Source organism: Squalius cephalus, assembly GCF_949319135.1.
Source record: "Squalius cephalus genome assembly, chromosome: 9".
Classification (NCBI taxonomy): Eukaryota; Metazoa; Chordata; class Actinopteri; order Cypriniformes; family Leuciscidae; genus Squalius; species Squalius cephalus.
Window position 1 is genome coordinate 8,258,776 of NC_137130.1, and position 20,204 is coordinate 8,278,979.

The window sequence follows — 20,204 nt, forward strand, 5'->3', positions numbered from 1 at the left end:
CGGATTAAAATCGATCTTTAGCTGTATTTAATTCTCTGTATTTGAAAATCACAGTTCATATTGCTTTTGTCAAGTGATGCAGTGCCTTCACATATCCCATGTTTGGTATGTAATTGTTGCTAAGGTTGTTTGGTTTAGGTTTAGTTTTCTCTTTAACTGAATGTACTTGCCTAGTTTCATCTGGTTGTGGATGTCAGAAACTATGATTGGTTTTACTGGTGAATTAATATTAGTTATCTTGACAGTGGTTGTTGGTAAAATTGACCGCAAAACATCAAACAACGCACCATGTACAAACTCTTTATCTTCTTAAAATGTTCTTATTTGAATCAGAACTTCATGTCTTTCTGAAGACACAATCTACCCAATTTCTTTGAAAAGGTGGTGAAATGGAAGAGGTTCAAGATACGTCTTGTGTGGAAGAAATCGAAATGGAAGAGCAACTGCAACATTCTTCAAAATGGACGCATTCCATTTCATGTAAAGCCATTAATATTGTTGAAAAAAAGTCTTCAGTCTTTTCTTTTGTCACAAGCTGGCTAATTGTCAGTTTAGATATCTTGACTTGGATGGATGGCACACAAATGGTGGCTCTTGGTACCTTTACTGGAGTACTGAAATTCCCTCTTATTCTTGGATTTTGCAATGAAATATCCACTCTTATGAAATAACCAGTCACATGCCAAAGTGGCACAGTCTCTTGTTGTTCCTCATTGTTTTACCTCTTACATGGAATGCAGAATTATATAATTATGAAATGGCTGAGGAATGGAAAACAGACAATTCAACCGTTTTGAATGTCGATGTCAGTATTATTGCAAAATTATGTAATTCTTTAAATCTTGTACTTAAATACCTTTGACTTATTATGGTGAATGCACATTACTGCCAGAACAACATTTTAATGCTGCAATCACATTTTTGTTATGCAACTCCCATTTGTAGAGATGTAACTCTAGCTATACTATTCCTCACAGCATCAGCACCTGCCCGCTTTGTGAAGACACTGAGCAACATTTCCATCCCAATGAGCCAAAAGTTGAGACTTGAGTGCACATTCAATGGAGCCCAGAAATTGTTTGTGACCTGGTTCAAAGATGGCAGACAACTCTATGCATCGTACAGATACAATACAAAAGTCACAGATAACTCCTGCATTTTGGAATGTCTTCATGAATGTGACAAGAACACTACAGGAAAATACTCTTGTGAAGTCTCCAATGCATTCGGAAGAGATATTTGCCATGCTAATGTGACTGCAGTGACGGGTTTGTATACTATGGATTTCAGGAATGCTCTACAAATTTACTATTATTACGTTATTAATTTTGGTCTTCTCAATTTAAATAAGATACCAGTAATTATCAGCACTAAACTAGAAATGACACTTCTCTAATATATAGGCCTATATATAATTTTCTGGAGTAAAGGTTTTCAATCCTCTTCACCTCAGAACCTGCCCGTTTTGTGAAGAAGTTGACAGATCAATCCATTCCAATGAGTAAAAAACTAAGACTTGAATGCACATTCACTGGAGCTCCAAAAATGTTTGTCACTTGGTACAAGGATGGCAAACAGCTGTATGCTTCATATCGATACAACACCAAAGTTACATCAGACTCCTGTATCCTGGAGTGTCTGCATGAGTGCAATAATGAGACTACAGGAAAATACTCATGTGAAGTTTCAAACGTTTATGGAACGGATATATGTCATGCTGAAGTAGTGGCAGTTACAGGTTTGTATACTATGGATTTCATGAATGCTCAACAATTTTACCATTATTACGTTATTAATTTTGGACTTCTCAATTTAAATGAAAGATACCAGTAATTATCAGCACTAAACTGGAAATGACACTTCTCTAATATATAGGCCTATATATAATATTATGGACTAAAGGTTTTCAATCCTCTTCACCTCAGAACCTGCCCGTTTTGTGAAGAAGTTGACAGATCAATCCATTTCAATGAGTAAAAAACTAAGACTTGAATGCACATTCATTGGAGCTCCAAAAATGTTTGTCACTTGGTACAAGGATGGCAAACAGCTGTATGCTTCATATCGATACAACACCAAAGTTACATCAGACTCCTGTATCCTGGAGTGTCTGCATGAGTGCAATAATGAGACTACAGGAAAATACTCATGTGAAGTTTCAAACGTTTATGGAACGGATATGTGTCATGCTGAAGTAGTGGCAGTTACAGGTTTGTAATTTGTACTGGACCCTTGCCTGCCCATCTTCCAAAGTTCCATACCCATGGATTTTGCCCATGGATATAAAAGGAATAGTTTGATATTGCAGCGTTGGACCGCATGTCACCTGGAATGGTGTATTTTTTGTTCATCATTTTTTTTGTTTATTTGCGGTTGGCAACAATATGGTGTGCTGCTGTGAAATTTTGCACGTTCATTGAAGTGGCTCATGCGTCTTCATTCAAATCTGTTTTATCCTGTATCAAGGCTAGAGTGAGGGCTGGCATGTTTTTTGAGTGCTTGTTGTGGCGGGATATTGATCAACTTGCGATTGCATCTGCAAATTTCCATGCTTTAAAGATATTGCATACTTCAGCAAATTTGAGGAGTTTAATGTTTTTAAAGAACAATCCGCATGTTGTAAAGGTTGATATGTTGCCTGTTTGTATAGTTCTTGTCGTTGTTAAGAAAGCCATTTAAATGGATCTGATGCTGTTCTTCGTAGAGCCTGCCCGCTTTGTGAAGAGGTTGACAGACATGGCTATCCCACTCAGTCAGACACTGAGACTTCAGTGTACATTCACTGGAGCACCGAAGATGTTTGTCACATGGTACAAAGATGGAAAACAACTGTATGCCTCATACAGATACAACACAAGGATCATTGAGAACACGTGTGTCTTGGAATGCCTCCACAAATGTAACAATGACACTCCTGGAAAATACTCTTGTGAAGTTTCAAATTCCTTTGGCACTGATATCTGTCATGCCAATATAACTACAGTTACAGGTTCGTATACCATCCTAGTTTACTTATTTACAAATTTATTTCATGTTTAGGCAGACATAGGATAAAGATAAACTCGCTCATTTCTTGTTCTCAGAACCTGCCCGATTTGAACAGAAGCTTAAGGACAAAAAAGTTGCCATGAGCAAAAAACTGAAGCTTGAGTGCACATTTACCGGAGCTCCTAAAATCTTTGTCACTTGGTACAAGGATGGCAAACAAATATATGCCTCTTACAGATATAATACTCAAGTTGTTGGAAACACCTGCACTCTAGAATGTTTACATGAATGCACCAAAGACACTCCTGGAAAATACTCCTGTGAGGTGTCCAATTTCTATGGAAGTGATATCTGTCATGCTGAAGTGGCCACAGTATCTGGTTAGTACACTTTTAAAGGCCCTCTACATTAATGTTGGTTGGAATTCAAGTTGATTCTGTAGCTGAAGCCAGTGATTTGCAAGCATGATGCTCATGATATTCATGATGCTCATCCAATGTGATTCCTCTTAGGACCTGCTCGTTTTGTGAAGAAGCTCACAAACCAGAATCTTCAACGGGGGCAAAAGTTGAGGCTTGAATGTTCCTTCACAGGAATTGAAAATGTTTTTGTCACATGGTACAAGGATGGCAAACAAGTCTATGCGTCATACAGGTGCAACACAAAAGTAATTGGAAACACTTGCGTTTTGGAATATCTTCACGAGTGTGATGGCAATACTCCTGGAAAATATTCTTGTGAGGTTACAAATGAAGATGGATCAGATATTTGTCATTCGATGGTCATCCTTGCGACAGGTTAGTTAGCTGCAGTCAGCTTATTTGATTGAAATTGCAGATCAAGTTCCAACTTTTCCATTCTTTACAATACTTTTCAGTATGCTTCTTTTTTCCCCAAATACTTTTTTTTTTTGTCTCAAAGAGATCACATTTCTCTGGATTAATTACTAGCATTTTAACATGAAAAACAGAAATTACTATCGTCCCAAATGAAACAAAATTAGCAATTTGAGTATTTTCTAAAACGGTTAAGGGGAAATTTTGGTTAAGCTCAATTTTAGAGTATATAGTGACTTTTAACAATGGCACTGGTGCACAATAGCCAAATGCAAACTAGTGTTATTTTATTATCATTTATATAATATTATATATTATATAATATATAATATATTATATTTATTAATATTTTGAATTAGCTTTTATTTTTCTACTTTATTTAGATATTATACTTTTTTTGTTTGTTTAAATTTATTTTAGTTCTTCAAATTAAACTTTTGTATTTCAGTTTGTTGCTAAGGCAACAAAATGCATCTAATATTTTTTTTATCCCTGATTTACTTAAATTATCATAACATAACAACACTAATGCAAACTAAAACACTGTAGCAAAAATGCATTGAAAAGAGCATTAAATACAAACTGCTTCATGTAGTCCACAGCTTACACTTCAGGCTTCAATTTAATACATTTCACTATATCACATTTAATAAACTGCGAGTAGTCTAATAAGCACATTTAATTATGCTTTTCTACTATAAAATCCCTTAATCTTGTGTTTACATTTAAGAGGGATTTAGTCTTGGAATAAAAGCTTTTTTTTATTTCTAGAAGTCAAATTGGAAGGTTAGAGTAGACAGGGGCATTGCAAATATAAATCATTTGGTTAAACGATCGGCAAGATTCAAATGAGAGAGATTGCAAAATTTCAAGTGTGGATAAAACTGCACGCCTAGCTATTCTGAAAGCAGAAAATACGGATGCTTATCTTGACATGCAAGTGAAGAACTTGGTTTAAAAAAAGAAAAGAAAACAACAACAACATCAACAAAAGCAACACACATGCTCCATTAAACTCTTTGTGATATGTATTTTGCTTTTAATATTAGTGACCTTGTGTGAAATGTGTTTTGTTTTCAGAGCGCAAAATTCCACCAACTTTCACTAAGAAGCCCTCAGAGCACATTGAGGATGCTGAGGGCAAATTGGTGAAGCTTGAGGGTCGAGTATCTGGGTCACAACCTCTATCTGTAAGCTGGTACAAAGATAACAGTGAACTCAACACTTCTGACATCTATGACATTTCCTTCAAGAGCAACACTGCTGTGATATGTCTCAAGAAGGCCAGTGTCAAAGACAGTGGAGTTTATACATGCAGAGCTTCTAATGAAGCTGGCACTGCCTCCTTCCAGGTGGTGGTTAACATCACAGGTAGTCAATATGGTCTTACTGCATGATTTCTTGTTTCTCACTTATTGCTGTATTCCCTTTTCCTCTTTGTATGTTAATTCTATTTATGTGATTTTGTGTGTTACTGCGATACTGCTTTCTGTTGTACTGCATAAACATGTACTCCCCTACTTTTCACTGAAAAGAGCAGGTGAAAATGCTGAAATTCTTCACTTTTTTAATACCTAGGGCAAAAAAGGCCACCGACTTTTGACATTCCCCTAAAACCAGTAACCGTTAGTGAGGGCGAAAGGCTAAACCTTAGCTGCCATGTCTGCGGGTCTCCCCCAATGAAGATTCAGTGGATGAAGGACAGAAGGGAGGTCACATCCTCTGCTACCACCAGGATGATTTTTGTGGATGGCACAGCCACCCTGGAGATAAACCAGACATCCAAATCTGATGCAGGAGATTATCTGTGCAAGGCAACCAACAATGCTGGTAGTGAATTCTCCAAGGCCAAAGTCACATTCAAAGGTAATTAGAACTATCTAACTTTTCTGTAATAATCAAAATGTGCATTTCAATGCAGCTAAATTAAAGATGTAGTATTATTATTAACCTTACATATTCTTGCTTTGAACTCTTCACATGTAATTAGTTTCTTTGCTTCATTTTCTACTTCTGGGTCTAATATTCTCAACCTTTCTAATAGTACCAAGTAGATATAAGCCAATATCTAAATTTCTTATTTCATCATCATGCATTTTGGTATCTTTACCATCTTAATAATATCCACATCTTGTTTTGCATGCTCCTTAAGTGCTTTGGATCCACCTGATCTTCCTGTTTCTTAAATAGTTTTACATTTTTTCATAGTCCACAACTAAGCTGCAGTGATCTTGTTAATATTTTCAAAAGATTTGCTTTCACATGCATATTTATTCTTCAGTAACCAAGGATCTTTTTAGACATGCATATTGTCTGAAAAGCAAAGTGACATATCTTGCTAACTATAAGGTGCTTACGAGTTGATTTTTATTAGTTTAGATTTTGTGACAGTTTAATGCATATTTACTGAACTTGTTAAAATGCTGAAATATCCTTATGTAGATTTCAGTCCATTTTTATAATTTGCTTAATGTGTTGTTCCATTGCCGGTATTACTCAGATAAAACAGGTGCAGCACCTGCAACAACACCGGCAGCCCCCACAGCACCTCAGACAGTTAAAAAACTGGATAACTTGTTCTTCATTGAGGAGCCCAAGAGCATTCATGTTGTTGAGAGTAAGTTAAACAGTGTAGATATGTCATTTTTAGATTAGAATTAAATGTACACAATGGAAATCACATCATATTCTGGATTACAGAGGGTACAGCTACCTTCATTGCTAAAGTTGGTGGTGATCCCATTCCCAATGTGAAGTGGATGAAGGGCAAGTGGAGGCAGATGACTCATGGTGGTCGCATCAACATTCATCAAAAAGGCCAAGAGTCTAAACTGGAGATTAAAGAGGTGACCAAATCTGACTCTGGTCAGTACAGATGTGTTGCCTCAAACAAACATGGAGAAATTGAGTGCAGCACAGACTTGAATGTTGATGAGAAAAAAGAATCTGGGCCAGAGGTGGTCAAACTAAAGAAGTGAGTCTGAAATTGGGATTTTCTTTGTCAGCAAAGCTCAAAATCACAATTCTGTAATGATTATAAACTTGCACTCTGTTTTGTTACGTTCAGGACTCCATCAAAGCAGAAAAGTCCAAAGGAAGATAAAGACATTGACATTGTTGAGTTGCTAAGAAATGTAGATCCAAAAGAGTATGAGAAATATGCTCGTATGTATGGAATCACAGACTTCCGGGGTCTTCTTCAAGCTATTGAGTTTCTGAAGAAGGAGAAGGGTGAAGAAAGTGGAAGACCGGTAGATAAATTTAAATAGTTTTGTCTTAACAGATGTTACAAATCTTATGTTTTCTTACACCTTATTGAGATTGAAATCTGCAACAAATAGCTTTAATAGGTGCCCTTGTTTTTTGAATCAGGAAAGTGAACATGGAAGAGAAAGTGATGAGGATTTGGCTAAGCTTGTGGCTGATTTGCAGAGGAGAATGGAACACAGTGAAGTATGTTCCTTCTTTGGGAAGTTGAAGTAACACCGCTTCAATTTTCAGTCTAAACATATTTGCATATTCATGCATATGCTTATCAGATGCATGTTGATGACCTAAATGTATGAATATTTTGTTTTTGCAGCCTGTTACCCTGCTTAAAGACATCACAGATCAGTCAACACAAGTTAACAAAGAGGCTGTCTTTGAGTGTGAAATTAAAATCAACTATCCAGAAATTACACTGTCTTGGTATAAAGATACACAAAAGCTAGAAACTAGTGATAAATACGACATTAAACTCATGGGTGACCGCCAAATATTGAAGATCAAGAACTGTCAGACGAGTGACCAGGGAAATTACCGCATCGTTTGTGGGCCACATATATCCAGTGCCAGACTGACAGTGTTGGGTAAGTCCATTTTAAAGACATTGTACTCTGCATTAAAACAACATTGATGAACATATTACGAATTGAGGCACATTTACGTCAATATTCTACAGCGAGTAAAGGTCATGTACAGGAACCATCACCTGATAAGAGGGTAGAATTGCTTTGTATAAGAAATTTAATTATCAGAATGGTAAGAAAGCGCCACATTGATTGTCTATTCATATAAGGAAATTACTAACCTCTTCTTGTTCTGCTACTTACTAGCAATTGCTAAGCATTCTTCATTTTTCCCACTAGTGCTTTAAAATTACTTGGCTATAGTGGTGTTGATTATGTACCAATAAAGTGTTGGATTAAAAAAAAGTGTGTGTGCCTTTGAAAGCACATTTACATTCTTCTGATTTCTTTGCTCTTTTTTTGAAAACAGTGAAATGACAAATGAAATGAATTTTGAGACAATTAACCATTCAAATCCTTTTATGTTATTTTTAGCTGATCAAATTCAGTTCACCAAGCGCATTCAAAATATTGTGGTGAATGAGCATCAGTCTGCCACTTTTGAGTGCGAGTTGTCTTTTGACAACGCGGTCGTCACTTGGTATAAAGATGCATGGGAGCTTAAAGAGAGCCTGAAATATACCTTCAGGTGTGAGGGACGAAGGCACTTTATGATCATCCGCAACGTAACCTCTGACGATGAAGGTGTGTACATTAATCCTCCAAGTGGCTCACCATAAATGTAGAGTTGAACAGATTTAAACAAAATTAACTTCACTGAAAATCTTTTAGGCGTGTACTCTGTGATTGCGCGCCTGGAGCCCGTTGGTGAAACTAAAAGTACAGCTGAGCTTTATTTGTCAGGAAAAGGTAAAATCCACAGCAGCATCACATTATGGCTTGTTTACTAGAGTTTAGTCAACAGCAATTACATTTTATCTTCTTTTGCAGAATTTGAAATAAGAACACGTTCTTTTGGTGAGTGGTTTGTTATGCACTAAATTGTTTCTGAGGATTAATCATCTCTTATTTACTCCTCAAATACCCTACCCCAACTAATTTCTTTACAAAATCTGCTAAATGTATAAGCAAACTTAATTTAACATAATCAGGCAAGAATAAAGAAATAAATATATAAAATGTATCTCAACCTATCCAGATGTTCCTGATACATCGATATATGTGCCAGATGTGTCATCTATGATTAGTTTTAAAGGTAAGGTATAAATAAATAAACAAATATATAAATAGAAGACCATGAAGTTTCACTTAATCTAACAATGATGCAATTGTTACTTTTTGTTTAAAAGAAGAATCCACAGAATTTCATTATGAAGAAAATTTTGAAATAACAGGTACTACTTAAAATTAGAAATAATCTCTATTTTTTTCATATTAAACCTTAATATGTGAACTTGATGAGTATGTTCGCTAAAATACACTAAGCTTCCATCATCTCATCTCCTGAATGGACTGATAAACTAACATTACCATATTACCATCAGCACCTCACCATGTAATCCCACAAAGTGGGTGTTTAATAAAATACTAATGTAATACAATCAGATCCTAGATTTGGTATTTTTCTTTCTTTTTCTTTCTTTCTTTCTTTCTTTCTTTCTTTCTTTCTTTCTTTCTTTCTTTCTTTCTTTCTTTCTTTCTTTCTTTCTTTCTTTCTTTCTTTCTAATCTTTGCATTTGCATTAACCTTTTTTTTTTTTTTTTTTTTTTTAATTGCTTACACAATTGTTTTTATATATAACATTAAAATATATTGTTGTGTGGTAGAGTGTCAGAAATGGACAGTTCAAGAGGAGAGTGTAACTCATGAATTCTCTTCACTGCAAGGTATGCTGATTAGCAGTCTTGGAGTCTTTAACTAAGAGCATAACATTTTGCTCGTCTTGTTTGTATGTGACGAGTTTCTTCACTCATCTTCATTTTAATCATTCTTTATTTCATCTTCTTTTAATTCTCTCTCTCTCTCTTTTTTACATATATTTTGTCAAATCTATAATGTGTATTCCTTTGCTTTTTAATATAACTGACTGTTAAACATCATCACTCCCATCCTTCAATAACCAGGTCCTCCATCATTTTCAGTTCAGCATCATTAACATTTTTAATCCACAGGTATTGTGCTGTAAACTTTGTGTGTGTGTGTGTTTGAAACTGTATTTGTGTGTCTATGTTCATGCCTAAGTTATTATTTCATGTTTTCATTAGAATTGAAGAAACCTGTTGAGGAGTCTGTAACAAAACATCTAGTGGAAAGGACAGAAGAGGCGCCTAAGAAAGGTATTGGATGAAGGCAAAATGCTTGTGCTAGACTGCTTATGGCTGTCCCAGATTATCTCTTAACATTTATGTATGCCAAGCCAACTGCTTTATTTTTTTCCCTCCAGTTAAACACTTACAACATGTCTGTGCTGAACCAAAAACATTTTTGGTTCCTTCCTTGTCTGGGAGTTCTGTTTGTGTATTGTGTCATTCTGCGTTTTTTTTATGTACTTTTTATGATTGTCCTTGATCGTATGTTCATAAATGTTTTCTTCTAATGCGTGTGCAATCATGCTAAAAGCATGGACACTTTGGCTACTTAAACTCTGCTTAAGCTTTGCAGCTGTATTTTAACAAAGCTGATATCTTTTATGTACCTCAAGTTATGAAGCAACCAGAAGAGAAACCTGGAACAACTTTTGTACAGCCTTCAGTTCCTGAGAAAGGTATTATTATGTCTTTGCTTGACTTTTTACATTGTTCATGTTTTTCTTCTGTGTGTTCATTGTTTTGCACCAAAATATTTAAACCAAATCTCTTTTGTGAGACCGGTATGTTACCATATCAAATCTGTTTGCGTACTTGCTGTTCATGTAGCTCTTTGGTTTGAAGATGCTTAATATGCGACTCAATTTTATTTCTGTGATGCCATGATATTTTAAAGAATCTGAAGACAAGAAGCCTGTTGAGGAAAAAGTCCCATCTGTCAAGGTGACAGGGCAAAAAGAACAACCCATACGCAAAGGTATTATCAGCTGTGTGTTTTCAGTGTGTATACTGTTATATACATTCTGTATTGATTGTATGTCTAAATGTGTTCTTTATCCAGTTCAAATGTATGTATATTATGTATAAATGTTGATATTTGTGTAACTGTAATTTACAGTTTCTTCTTGTGCCATTTTCTTGTTAGTATGTAAAATATTCTTAATATCTTGGGATTCTATAATTCTTTGATTATCTGTGACGTACACAGAAGTATCTAAAGCCTCTGCTGTATAATTCCTGTCTATGTGTTTGTGTTGTCAATCTCCTTTGAGAATTAATAGCAATACCAGTGTTAATTATAGATGTTCTAAAACCTACACCCTCAGAGCCTAAACCTCAGGTGCCAGCAGAACCAAAAGCTCCAGTGGCTGAACCAAAGCCTGAACCTAAGTCTGAGCCTAAAGCTCCTGTGGTTGAACCAAAGCCTGAACCTAAGTCTGAGCCAAAAGCTCTACCTAAACCTGAGCCCAAGCCTGAGCCAAAAGCTACACCAAAACCTGAAGCTGAACCTAAGCCTGCAGTTGCAAAGAAAGTTGAGGCACCTTCTGTCAAAGGTATTGTGTGTGATTCGTTGTCTGTGCTGCAGATTTTTCTTTGTGTTTGTTTTGTGAGCATGTCTGTATGTCAAGTATGATATGTACAAATATGTTCCTTATTATTATTTGTTGTATGTGCAGTCCTCAACTCTTAGAATCCACCTCTTGTTCAACTTAAGAATATAAAGTCTCATCTGCTTTATAATTTTGGGTTTACTGTATGCTACTTTGTTTTTTTGTTCTTTAAAAGAACCCGAAGCTCCAAAGAAGCCAGAAGCTGCACCTCAACCATCCTTAGCTATTAAAAAAGATGAGGCTTTACCTCTAAAGCCAGACACTACTCAAATAAAAGGTAACTCTTAAATCTCAATAGTTAAGAAGCACAATTATTGAGTATAATTCTTGCAAACCACAAACCACGGTTTCACTTTTGTTTGTTGTCTGTTAAAAGCTTTGTCACCAAAAATGGTGCTCTTGGAATGCATGTGTAACTCTTCTCTTGATCTACTAATTGATTCTTTTTATTATATGATCTTCTGCATTCTACTGTGAATGCATATCTTTTTATGATATTACACTGTATAACACATATGTGTTCTTTTGAAGCTCTTGTGGAGATGAAGGAAATAGAAGCACCAAAAGTAAAGCTAGATAGAAAACCAGAACCTGCACTTGTTGCTGCTGAGCCACCAAAGAAAGAAGCCTCTACACTACTACAAGAAGAATCTATCAAAGATCATTTGCCTGTCCTCTCTGAGCCATCAAGTGTAGAGCCAGCTAGACAGTTTAAACCTACACATAGCCAGCCTCCTGAGCCAGTTAGAAAACAAGAAGTCACATCAGCACCACCAAAAGTTACAGTTGAACCAAGAAAACCACCTTCCCGAGAAGTTTCCCAAGCAGAATCAGTCAGAAACGTTGAAACTTCCCCTAAACCTTCAGAGTTACTGCAAGCAGATCAAGCTAAAAAGCAAGTGCCACCAATGAGTGAACCAACCCCTAAAATCAGTGAGCCAGCACTTGCCCACAAAAAGGAGGGTCATCCAGAGAAAGGTATCATTAAATCTTCATATTAAGCTCTTTAAATATGCCCTGCAATAATGGGGTAGCAATCAGTACAAACTCTCTTAAAAGTGTTGCTGATCTTATTTACTCTTCTTAATGTGTTGTTCTTTGTCTGGTAACATTTTTATATCTACAAAGCGGTTGAAGTAAAGGCTGCTGAACTACCATCTGAGAAAAAGCCTGTGACTAAAGCTAAAATGGAGACTGAGATGCCCCTAGCCAAAGGTATGCTTGGTTGGTCGTGGGATATACAAATTAAATTTGTATCTCTGCATTACTAGATCTGTTTGTGGTACAAAAAACAGATGTCCCACTATTTACAGGGTAACCATTATTAACATTTTAATCATAGTTAGCTGGAAAATATTTTTGTATATTATTAATATATATTAATCTGCTATGATGAGGTAAATAAGTTTAAAGAACCTTCAATAACACAAGCCAGAGAAAAAAGTTGCATTTTGACTGTACTGCCAAAATAAAGATTATCCCTAAACTAATGATATTTTAAGATCCTTTCTCTTTTCTAACAAATTATCCTTTCTAGATTAAAGTATGGAAATATGTTAACATACCCTTTGATGTTTCATGTTGGTATGCATGTTTTGTTGAAAACTCTTCTACCACCGTTGCATGGTGCAATCTTGAAAATCTTTAATCTTTAAAGTCTTTGCAGCTTCTGAAGAGAAAATTGACCAAATTCCCTACACAGTGGAAGCAACTCCGAAGATTTACATGGAGGAAATGTTTTTGAAGGAGGAAATTGCGGAAGAGAGTGAAAGCATGCCTCATCAACCTGAGGAAATTTTGTCTCTTCAAGAACATATTGTAAGGATGGATGTGTGTCATCACAGTAAAGAATTAGCTCCTGAAGATTTGAAAATAGTTGAAACAGAGGTTTCCCGGAAGCTAGAATCTTCTTTTGAGCTGATACAAATAAAGGAGATACCCGAGAGAACCTCATCAAAGCAAGAAATGCATATTGAGAACATTGAAACTTCTCCAGAAGCTGTGGTGATACTTAGCATTGACTCGTCACTTAGAAGTCAAGAAATAATGCCAGATGAAAAGAAAAAAACGGAAGATATGCCTCTACAAAAGAGAGAAGACAGAAAAGAGATGGCCATTCATAGAGAAGTAGAAGTTCACAAGAAAGAGTATATTTACTTACAACAGTCTGTTCATGAAAACAACAGATCACAGGAGGAAATCCCTCAGATATCACCAGAGATAACACCATTAGTAAAACCAAAAGAAAATGGAACTAAGTTGAAGGAAGTGCGTAAAGTACTTGAAAGAGGTAAACCTTATAATCTTCAGCAAATGCCTCAACTGGTATATTGCTATCTTTACTTGTATTATTTGCCGAAAAGGCAATTGTGGTTTTCTTAATGTCTTAAAAGTCATGTGCTTGCATTTTTTGCTGAAGTTCCTCTTTAGCTTCTTGTATCTTGAATATGTTATAGTTCTTAATTAGACGAGAAGACCCAGGCTGTTACAGCTCCTGTGTCAAAAGTTGTTTCACCTACAAATAGTACTTAAAAGGCTGGGAGATTTGGTGCTATTACTCTTCAGTTCTTTGTTCAGCATGTGAAAATGTGTCTGTATGCTCATCTGTAAATGTTCAGGGTCTATTTCTTGATTGTGATCATGGCTTACTTTTATTTTAAGACCCGGAATTAGTAAAGAAACCTGAACCGGAAGTCCCAAAGCCAACTGTGGCTCCAGTTGAACAGAAAATATTTCCTCCATCAAAAGGTATACAGCAAAACTGGAAGAAACACTTCTTTGATAATGTTTGTTTCATATATTCTTTTGTCGTCATGTTTAAATGTTCTTTGACCAGTCCAATTACACATTTTTCCACATGTGCCTTTATTATTTTGGATTATTATTATGGTATTGTTTTAATTAAAGAGCTAGCTGTTGAAAGGAAACCTGAGGCACCGAAGCCAACTGTGGCTCCAGTTAAACAGAAAATGCCTCCTTTAAAAGTTATTCAAAGTCACATTGTGGTAGAACTATTTTCTGGTCTGTTTGTCAGTCTTTGGTATGTGTTTGCTTGTTTTGTTAGTCTAATGATCCTTACATGGTCATTGTCTTTTATCTTATCTTTGTTTTTATTGCTTGTGATTATGGCATTGTTTTATTTAAAGAGCCAATTGTTGAAAAGAAACCAGCTCCTGAAGTACCAAGGCCAACTGTGGCTCCAGTAGAACATAAAACAATATATCCTCCAAAAGGTATTTAAAGCAAAACTGGCAATTTTTTGCTGGTCCTATAGTCTTTGGTATGATGTATGATTGTTCTTATTTGTGTTTAACTTTAAATGTCCTCCTTGTCCATTTAAATAACATCTTATTCCACCTTTGTCGTCACTATTTTTGGTTGTGATTGTGGTATTATTTTATTTAAAGAGCCAACTATTGAAAAGGAACCATCTCCTGTGGCACCAAAGCCAACAGCAACTCCAATTGAACAGAAAGTCTCTCCACCCACAGGTAGAGTCTCTGTTTTCATGTCTTCTGTATCAATTGTTATTGTTGTTGGTGTTCCCTTGTGTTTTTAATGTGTCTTTGTGGTCTTTAGTTTGTGCATTCTACTTTTTAAAGTATCCTTTAAATCTTGTCGTGTTTCTACATGTTTGTCTTAAAATACAAAATTTGACATTGTTTTTATGTTTCTTAATCAATTATGGATGTGAGTTGTCTACTTTTGTATTCCACTTTGTTTAAACATTAAAAAAATGACTTTCTTTCTTCCATGAAACTCCAATGTTGAGATGTTTAGTGGAATGTCTAAGCTATTGTATTCTATACCATGATAGGGGATAGGGACCAGGAACTGTCAAGTTCCAGAAAATACTGACACAAAATTGCCTCATTTTAGTAGTCTATATGACTTGATATGTATTTATATTCATAGTTTTATAAAGCCATATGATCTAAAGAAAAGACTGAAATTGAAGTGAATTTCTGAAAATGTAACAGCCATGGTCACCATTTACTTTCATTGAGTAGAAAAGAGCAGCAGGGTATAATATAAACATTTCCATTTGTAACGTAGAAACGAGTGCAGATCCGAGTGCAGAAATAATCTTATGACAGGGTTCACGTGTGATTTGATACATTCGTATACTGCCAAATGCCAATCCCATCATAAGAATGATCGTATGTTGATAAATGTGGCGATAAATGTGTCATTTGTATATCACGTCCCTAAAAATTCATGGTTTAGAAGCCTCGCCCTTAGAGTTTACGACATGGAGAAAAGAAACCTGACCAAGAATAGGACGTAATCTCATGAAAGAGAAATTGATCTTACTCTAAAATACACCCATTAACCTTGTTAATTGCAATCAAATATATTAATTTATATGTACAGTATTATATTAAATACCGGTAAATAAAACAAAAGATTTACAAACATTATAAACACTATAAACTTGGCTATTTTCCCCTCACTCCACAACAAATTCTTCAAATTTAACGGTATTTAGAAACAGAACAAGAATGAGTAAAAAAAATAAAAATAATAGCTATAAATTATGTATTAAACTATAAAATAAAACACAAATTAGGCTATAGTGTCATTCATTATAAACAATGGGCTCACCTCTCTCATTCGGCAAGAATCCAAAATATGTTTCCGTATTTGCCATGTAACATTTTAGTTGCTAAACTATTATTATGTAAACAATGCTTTGTATTTCACTCGTGTTCCAATATCCACATAAAACAGCATCCTTCATTTGTGCAAAAATGTGTTTGGTTGGGTGCTGGGCACACTGATTTTACAGCGGACCATTTAAATTGAGCAGTGTAACTTTTATCTTTAGTTGACTGCATTTTAGTTTGATGATGAATGGCTACAATGTCAAGTTAGCAACGCTAAAATTGTGTGTGCAGCACTGTGCGCGCTTCAGGGACCTGCACGATCAGCAGGATTTAAAAAAATAAAGATAAAGAAAACAATTATAAAACAAAGCTTATACTACTTGTCTCACAGTTTATTTTCTTTTGGTAATCTGTTAATTCATTAAGTGAAATATATTTTATGTAGTCCTATTTATTTTATTACTTTTATAAAGCCTAGTTCATTTTAATTTGTTTTTATTCTGCGCTGCAGTTGCGTGATGTGATGATGTATGAATCCTCATGTTCTGTTGTTTATGCTGCTATTTGTGCATGTAAAACTAAACCCCTGAAAAAAACAAAAACATTTGTGGTATTTTTAATGGGTCACAGACACCCATCTATAATTTTAATTTGACATAATTTTTAACGGTTAATGATTGATTAATGAGCTTTAGGAAAATAATCTAAATGAGAAAATGCTCTCTATGAATAAAATACAGTTCTCCACAAATACTTGCGTACACGAGCTGAGACCTGACGTGAGATTTGATCGTAGCCACCGCTCGTGTCCATATTGATAAATGCCAAGTTTTGTGTTGAAATGGCCATACGCCCAGTTTTCTGTTGTATGTTCATTTTATAAATGAGGCCCAAGGAGAGTAAATGATGACGGAATTAAAAATTTTGAGTGCATTCTCGTTCTGACTTGTATGTGTGTTGGTATCTGTTTAATCTGAAATGATCTCTGAAACAGATGCAGTCAAAGGCCCTGTTACAGCTCCTGGACCTGCTCCCAAAGGTATGTTACTGTGTGACCTAAATGGCATAAATTAATCTTCCAAGGTTTAATTATCAAACATATTAAAATCAGTTATTCAGGCATCACCTTTTATATGTCTGCTTCTTGTTATGTTTGTTTTGTCTCATTTTTGTTTGCTTATTTTTTTGTTGTTATTTTTTCTTGCTATATTTTTTCTATATTTTTGTGCTGTACAGTTTGGATCAGTGCTATTTATTAGGGTTGATGTTAATTTAATCTTAATTCCTACATTATAATTCCTCATAAAAAAAGTTAATAGTTTTCCATGAAGGTTACACTGATGACTTTAGCTTCAACCCTTCTGTGTGATATGTGTACAGGTGTCTTATGTCATGCTGATTGTACTGTCCATGTCATGTGATATTGTGACATTTATCGCCTCAGAAACTAGCACTACACAAGCACTTCTTAAACGAAAGAGTAAAATTCACGTCAAGGAAGAGGAACAATTGGAAATGCCAACCATAAAGAAAGTTACCAGAAGATCAAAAGAACATCAGGAAGATCAGGAAGTTATATCACTTAAGGTAGTCAAGAAGATTCAGCATGAAGAACCACCAAAAGAAGCAGGACAACTTCTCCAGAAAGTTGAGAAAGCTGAAATAGTTGGAGAGGAGATTGTGAATTCAAAGGCTGTTAATGAAGTCAAACTCACCAGCAGTCATGAAGTCACAAAAGATACTTGGTCATATGAAACTGCCACAAAAACAGACAAAATATCAAAGAGGGAGGAAAATAAGATAGAACAGTACAAGAATGTGTGGGAGCAGAAAGTGATTACTCCTGAAATAGGAGGAAGAGGTGTAGAAAATACGGGTGAACAAGAAACTAAAATTACAATGGAAGGGGAACCCTTGATACCAAAGCCAAGTCTGAAAATTTTAACCAAATCAATATCTACTGAGAAAGAACAGGAAACTGTAAAATCAGATAAAGCTGTTGTAGGTCCACAGAAAGACAGCAACATAAAGAAGAGTGAAGATAGTATTGTTGTCCAGAAACATGAAAGACTCATAAAGGATGAACCTGTTTCAAAGAAGAAGATAGAAGTGACGCTTACAGATCAAACAGCTAAAGAATCCGTAATGCCAAAACCTGCTGTGGCTAAAGATGAAATCTCCAAGGAACATGAGAAATTTCCAAAGAAATCAAACAGAATTCTACCACAGGACGAGGAGCCAGAAACTGTGACACTGAAACCATTTTCCAAAGAATCTCATGCTGATGTAACCCCTGAAAAGGTTACTCAAGAACAAAAAGAGAAAAAGCCTGTAGATATTAAGCATCCAGAGAGGCCGGAAACACATCATATCCTGAAGGAACCTCACATCCCGGTAAAAGAACCCGGAAAAAGTGAAAAAACATATGAAGAGCCTGAAAAGATCAAAAAGCTAGAGTCACCTCATGAGCATCTCCCCATGATAACTACTACTACTACTCCAGAAAAGACAACACAGGAATGTCCCAAGGAAGAGAAGGGAATAACTAAAAAGCGTGGAATTATTCCAAAGGATGAAGCAAAAAAAGAAGAGGTATCACTGAAACCTGTAAAAGGAAAAATAATTGCAGAGAAAATTACTTCACCAAAGGTAGATAAATCTAGTCCTCAAGCCACTTCACTGTCAAATAAGAGTCCAAAAGATGATGATAATAAGCCAGCAATGTCAAAGATTGTTCATCCACCAAAGGAAATGGAGGGGAAAAAAACAGAAGAGCTGAAAAAGACACCTTCACCAAAAGCAGAGATACCAAAATCTAAACCCACTGAATCCATTCCAATGGAAAGAAAGTCTAGTGCAAAATCACCCAAGAAGATTTCACCAAAAGATTCACTTGAGTCTGTAATCCTGAAGAAGGTCTCAAAGACAGTTTCCCCCAAAGAAGAAAAGACTACTCAGGATCCTCCTTTGAAAACAAGTGAAGACAAAGTGCCAGTGGTGAAGGAGTTGTCTCCAAGCGTGCTGCATCTACAAAAGATTCCTACACAGCAAGAAGGGGTAGTTCATGAGGCGGTGGATGATGAAGAAGAAGAAACCTGGGGATGGGAACTTGCTCCTAGGGACAGTTATGGATCCGAAACATTTGATGACGTTTTGGAGGATGGGGCCATTGAAACCCCAGGAATGGGTGACAAGAAAGGTGAGATGGTATCACCAAAAGCTTACCATTGGTATCTCATGGCTCCCTACAGTCGTTCCAAATAATATCCACTCAACCCAACCTTCATTATAACCCTTTAACAAGTGTCTTCTTTTTTCAAGTGTTCAATTGTCTTTGATGTTTGATGTTTGTCCTTCCCTTGATTTGTTCGTTCTTTCGTTCTTGATTGATCAAGAACTCTTGATAAAATGTTGTGTGTCTGTTCTGTCTTAAAACTGTTTGTCAGTATCATTTTCATTCCTTCGTCTTCATTTGTAATTTTTGTTGTGGGTGTCATTTGTCCTGGGCTGTGTTTTTCAAACTTTGTTCAAATTTGTCAAACTGTGTTTAATTGTCTAATTAATCCGCTCACATATATTATATAAGGTATGTATAATTTATCAACCAAACATTTCAGACCTTTGTGTTTTTACCATGTCAAGCCTTGCTTAGTATAACAATATTTCAAACAGATGGAAAACCAAAAGAGGAGCCAGCTCCAGGCAGAGGCAGAGGACTAAGACGTACGTTCATAATATACTGTACATTCATAATATGCATTTATCATTTTACATTGCAAGTGGTTGTTTTTGTTCTTTTTGAATTCATGTATGTATAATTTGAAATTACACTTCCCCATAATTAAATAACTAAATATTTTAAAAAATTTCCTTTTATTGTAGCAAGACAAACTCCTTCTCCTGGTGATGGTGGAAGGGGTAGAGGGAGACCTGGTGGTGGAGGTGACAAGCCTCCTGGAGATTCACCATTTGGTTTCCAGCTCAAAGCGGTCCCCTTGAAATTTGTGAAAGAGCTCCAGGACATTGTGTTGCAGGAGGCTGAGTCAATCGGCTCCTCAGCTATATTTGAGTGCCAGATCTCTCCATCTACGGCTATCACCACCTGGATGAAAGATGGAAGCAATCTAAGGGAGAGTCCAAAGCACAAATTCACATCTGATGGCAAAGACCGCAAACTGCAAATCATTGATGTACAGCTTTCAGACACTGGAGAGTACACATGTGTTGCAAAGTTGGGCAACAAAGAGAAGACCTCAACAGCTAAACTTGTTGTAGAAGGTATTTA

General features: G+C 35.8%; 1 protein-coding gene across 1 annotated transcript in view; it reads left to right on the top strand.

Annotated features, from left to right (window-relative positions):
* Nucleotides 1-20,204, top strand: part of ttn.1 (titin, tandem duplicate 1) — a 136,771-nt gene that overhangs the window by 27,086 nt on the left and 89,481 nt on the right. The window contains exons 41-74 of the mRNA XM_079880511.1: nucleotides 978-1,268; nucleotides 1,454-1,738; nucleotides 1,926-2,210; nucleotides 2,705-2,989; nucleotides 3,084-3,368; nucleotides 3,501-3,785; nucleotides 4,905-5,195; nucleotides 5,403-5,690; nucleotides 6,325-6,441; nucleotides 6,525-6,798; nucleotides 6,892-7,075; nucleotides 7,197-7,277; nucleotides 7,408-7,675; nucleotides 8,150-8,359; nucleotides 8,447-8,524; nucleotides 8,606-8,632; nucleotides 8,814-8,870; nucleotides 8,965-9,009; nucleotides 9,442-9,501; nucleotides 9,880-9,951; nucleotides 10,317-10,379; nucleotides 10,598-10,678; nucleotides 11,028-11,255; nucleotides 11,488-11,589; nucleotides 11,844-12,290; nucleotides 12,441-12,527; nucleotides 12,970-13,602; nucleotides 13,974-14,060; nucleotides 14,459-14,545; nucleotides 14,720-14,803; nucleotides 16,914-16,958; nucleotides 17,364-19,118; nucleotides 19,592-19,642; nucleotides 19,802-20,197. Coding sequence (XP_079736637.1) covers nucleotides 978-1,268; nucleotides 1,454-1,738; nucleotides 1,926-2,210; nucleotides 2,705-2,989; nucleotides 3,084-3,368; nucleotides 3,501-3,785; nucleotides 4,905-5,195; nucleotides 5,403-5,690; nucleotides 6,325-6,441; nucleotides 6,525-6,798; nucleotides 6,892-7,075; nucleotides 7,197-7,277; nucleotides 7,408-7,675; nucleotides 8,150-8,359; nucleotides 8,447-8,524; nucleotides 8,606-8,632; nucleotides 8,814-8,870; nucleotides 8,965-9,009; nucleotides 9,442-9,501; nucleotides 9,880-9,951; nucleotides 10,317-10,379; nucleotides 10,598-10,678; nucleotides 11,028-11,255; nucleotides 11,488-11,589; nucleotides 11,844-12,290; nucleotides 12,441-12,527; nucleotides 12,970-13,602; nucleotides 13,974-14,060; nucleotides 14,459-14,545; nucleotides 14,720-14,803; nucleotides 16,914-16,958; nucleotides 17,364-19,118; nucleotides 19,592-19,642; nucleotides 19,802-20,197 — 7,914 coding nt within the window. The remainder of the gene's footprint in view (nucleotides 1-977; nucleotides 1,269-1,453; nucleotides 1,739-1,925; nucleotides 2,211-2,704; nucleotides 2,990-3,083; nucleotides 3,369-3,500; nucleotides 3,786-4,904; nucleotides 5,196-5,402; nucleotides 5,691-6,324; nucleotides 6,442-6,524; nucleotides 6,799-6,891; nucleotides 7,076-7,196; nucleotides 7,278-7,407; nucleotides 7,676-8,149; nucleotides 8,360-8,446; nucleotides 8,525-8,605; nucleotides 8,633-8,813; nucleotides 8,871-8,964; nucleotides 9,010-9,441; nucleotides 9,502-9,879; nucleotides 9,952-10,316; nucleotides 10,380-10,597; nucleotides 10,679-11,027; nucleotides 11,256-11,487; nucleotides 11,590-11,843; nucleotides 12,291-12,440; nucleotides 12,528-12,969; nucleotides 13,603-13,973; nucleotides 14,061-14,458; nucleotides 14,546-14,719; nucleotides 14,804-16,913; nucleotides 16,959-17,363; nucleotides 19,119-19,591; nucleotides 19,643-19,801; nucleotides 20,198-20,204) is intronic.